At 39.0% G+C, this 1971-nt stretch overlaps 1 protein-coding gene across 2 annotated transcripts; it reads left to right on the forward strand.

Moving 5' to 3' along the window:
• The first annotated feature begins 6 nt into the window (after positions 1 to 6).
• Positions 7 to 1965, forward strand: LOC124892761 (CCR4-NOT transcription complex subunit 9-like). Of its 2 annotated transcripts, XM_047403971.1 has the most exons (3): positions 7 to 118; positions 219 to 302; positions 1114 to 1965. In XM_047403971.1, the coding sequence occupies exons 1-3, from the start codon at positions 35 to 37 to the stop codon at positions 1177 to 1179; spliced, it is 234 nt and encodes a 77-aa protein (XP_047259927.1). In that variant the 5' UTR covers positions 7 to 34; the 3' UTR covers positions 1180 to 1965. The 2 variants fall into 2 exon arrangements, 1 of the variants encoding a protein (XP_047259927.1); XR_007050420.1 differs by lacking the exon at positions 7 to 118 and having other exon boundaries at positions 220 to 378.
• Positions 1966 to 1971: the final 6 nt, after the last annotated feature.

A 1971-nucleotide genomic window follows, 5' to 3' on the forward strand; every position in this document is an offset into this window, starting at 1 on the left:
CTTTCTCATTTCTGTGAGGCTAAAGGCGATATGCATGGCTTATGGCAGAGTATGTGATGCACTGGGAAGTTGTCTTCCGGATATGCTTAGAGATACCACCTTCAGCAGTTGTCTTTGTGTACGTAATATTTGGCAATATAAGTAGCATTTTTACACCCCCCCGGCCCTCACACTTACTTTTTCTGACCATGAGTGGTTTACTCGTGTTATGTTATCCGGAGGATCCAGTGACGAGGATGTGGCTGCAAGAATTGCTTCAAAAGGTCGATGGGAATCTGGATGCTCTACAGGCTGGAGGATCGGCGAGCCGGATTCATTCAACTAGGATATAAGTTAGGAACTTTGGTGTATTTGGAGTGCATTCTGTATTCATGGGAGGTGGGTATTGTTGGTGTTTATTTAAGGTGGGTGTGATGCATTTCTGTACTCATAGGAGTTTGTGTGTGTTGGAGTATTTAAGGATAGAACTTTGCTCATATGTTTATTTATGGAGAGCATTATGTGAATTGTTATTCGGGCCCATTAAATCTGGATTCACGCTGGGAGCAACTTAATTCTGCGGGTCAAAAAAGGATTTTTTTTTTTAAACAGTATTTTAATTCCAATTTTTCAATGGTGCTACTATGTTTAAGACCATATTTTGGTACATTGATTTATGACGTCATTCTTTTATTCTTTTAGAATAGAGTAAAATAATAAAGGGGTATAAATTAGCCTAAGCAATTCTATGGGTCATTTTCACTTTTCCGGCAAATAGGTTTCTGCCGCCGCTGCCACCGTCAGTGTGATAAAGGTTCTAGAATAGTGTTTACGAGCACAAGCTGTTCAATCCATTTTGCATTTTGCGATTTCGATTCTGCTATCGAAGCTTCCGCAACTGATGTTGATGGATAGAAATTGAGCTAAATTAGTCATTATTAAGCCTTTAATAATGTCAAATTTAGCTCAATTTCATTCGGTCGTTATTGGCGGCGGCGTTGTGGCGGAGGCTTCCGATGCATTTGTTGATTAGCTTGTGTTTGATCTAAGAAACCCTAATCTTTGTGAAAACTCTCTTCAAGAACTTTCCAAGGTGTATTCTTCTCACTTCCAACGCTTTATTTTCGGATACAGCTCAACGTTTTCTCCCGGGAATTGCTCGACAATGGTAGGTTTCGGAGTAAGAAAATTGTACAATAACTTGGCGTGATTTTATTTGAACAATCCATAATCTTTGATCTGATGACAGGTTTTGGAGTAAGAAAGTTCTTCAATAGCGTTTTCACGAAAATCGAACTTATTAAGATCAAGCACAAGTTGTTCAGTCAGCATCGAAGCCTCAACAGCTGATGCCGACTGAGAGAGATTGACAAACTTACATCAATCTCTCTCATTCGGTCGGCATTAGCTGTGGAGGCTTCGATTGCGTCTTACGGCATTGAAGCCTCGTCACTGATGGCGATCGAGAGAGATTGAGGTAAGTGTGTCATTAAAGACTTAATAATGACAAACTTACCTTAATCTCTCTCAACCCTCATCAGCTGCAGAGGCTTCGGTTGTATTGGTTACTGCCATTTTGTTTTATTATTTGTATGGAGTATGGACTCCTCGGGCATGAGTATGTAAAATTTGATTTTGGATTGCGGTGAAGTTTCAATTGACAGTTACACTTAGGGATAAAGTAGAAGACTGCAAATGTATGTATAACTAGATGAATATCGAAGTCCAGTTTGACCTTGTTAGTTGTGGAGGACTCCTCCATGTTAGAGAGTAAATCGATTTATAAAATAAATTTAGTAGAAAATACCAACTTGGGAGAACTTTACTATATGGATTGCTCATATAAGCAAGTTTCCAAAAATTATGAAATGAATTAATCTAAAAAGTCCATTGATTTTGCTTGTTTAGTTTTGAAATACGGCACGTTGCATCCTATCCAGTATGGATGCCCCTTTTGCTTCCTTCTGTAAGTCTTCAAACTTTAGAGGCCGT

Source organism: Capsicum annuum, unplaced genomic scaffold, assembly GCF_002878395.1.
Source record: "Capsicum annuum cultivar UCD-10X-F1 unplaced genomic scaffold, UCD10Xv1.1 ctg50401, whole genome shotgun sequence".
Classification (NCBI taxonomy): domain Eukaryota; kingdom Viridiplantae; phylum Streptophyta; class Magnoliopsida; order Solanales; family Solanaceae; genus Capsicum; species Capsicum annuum.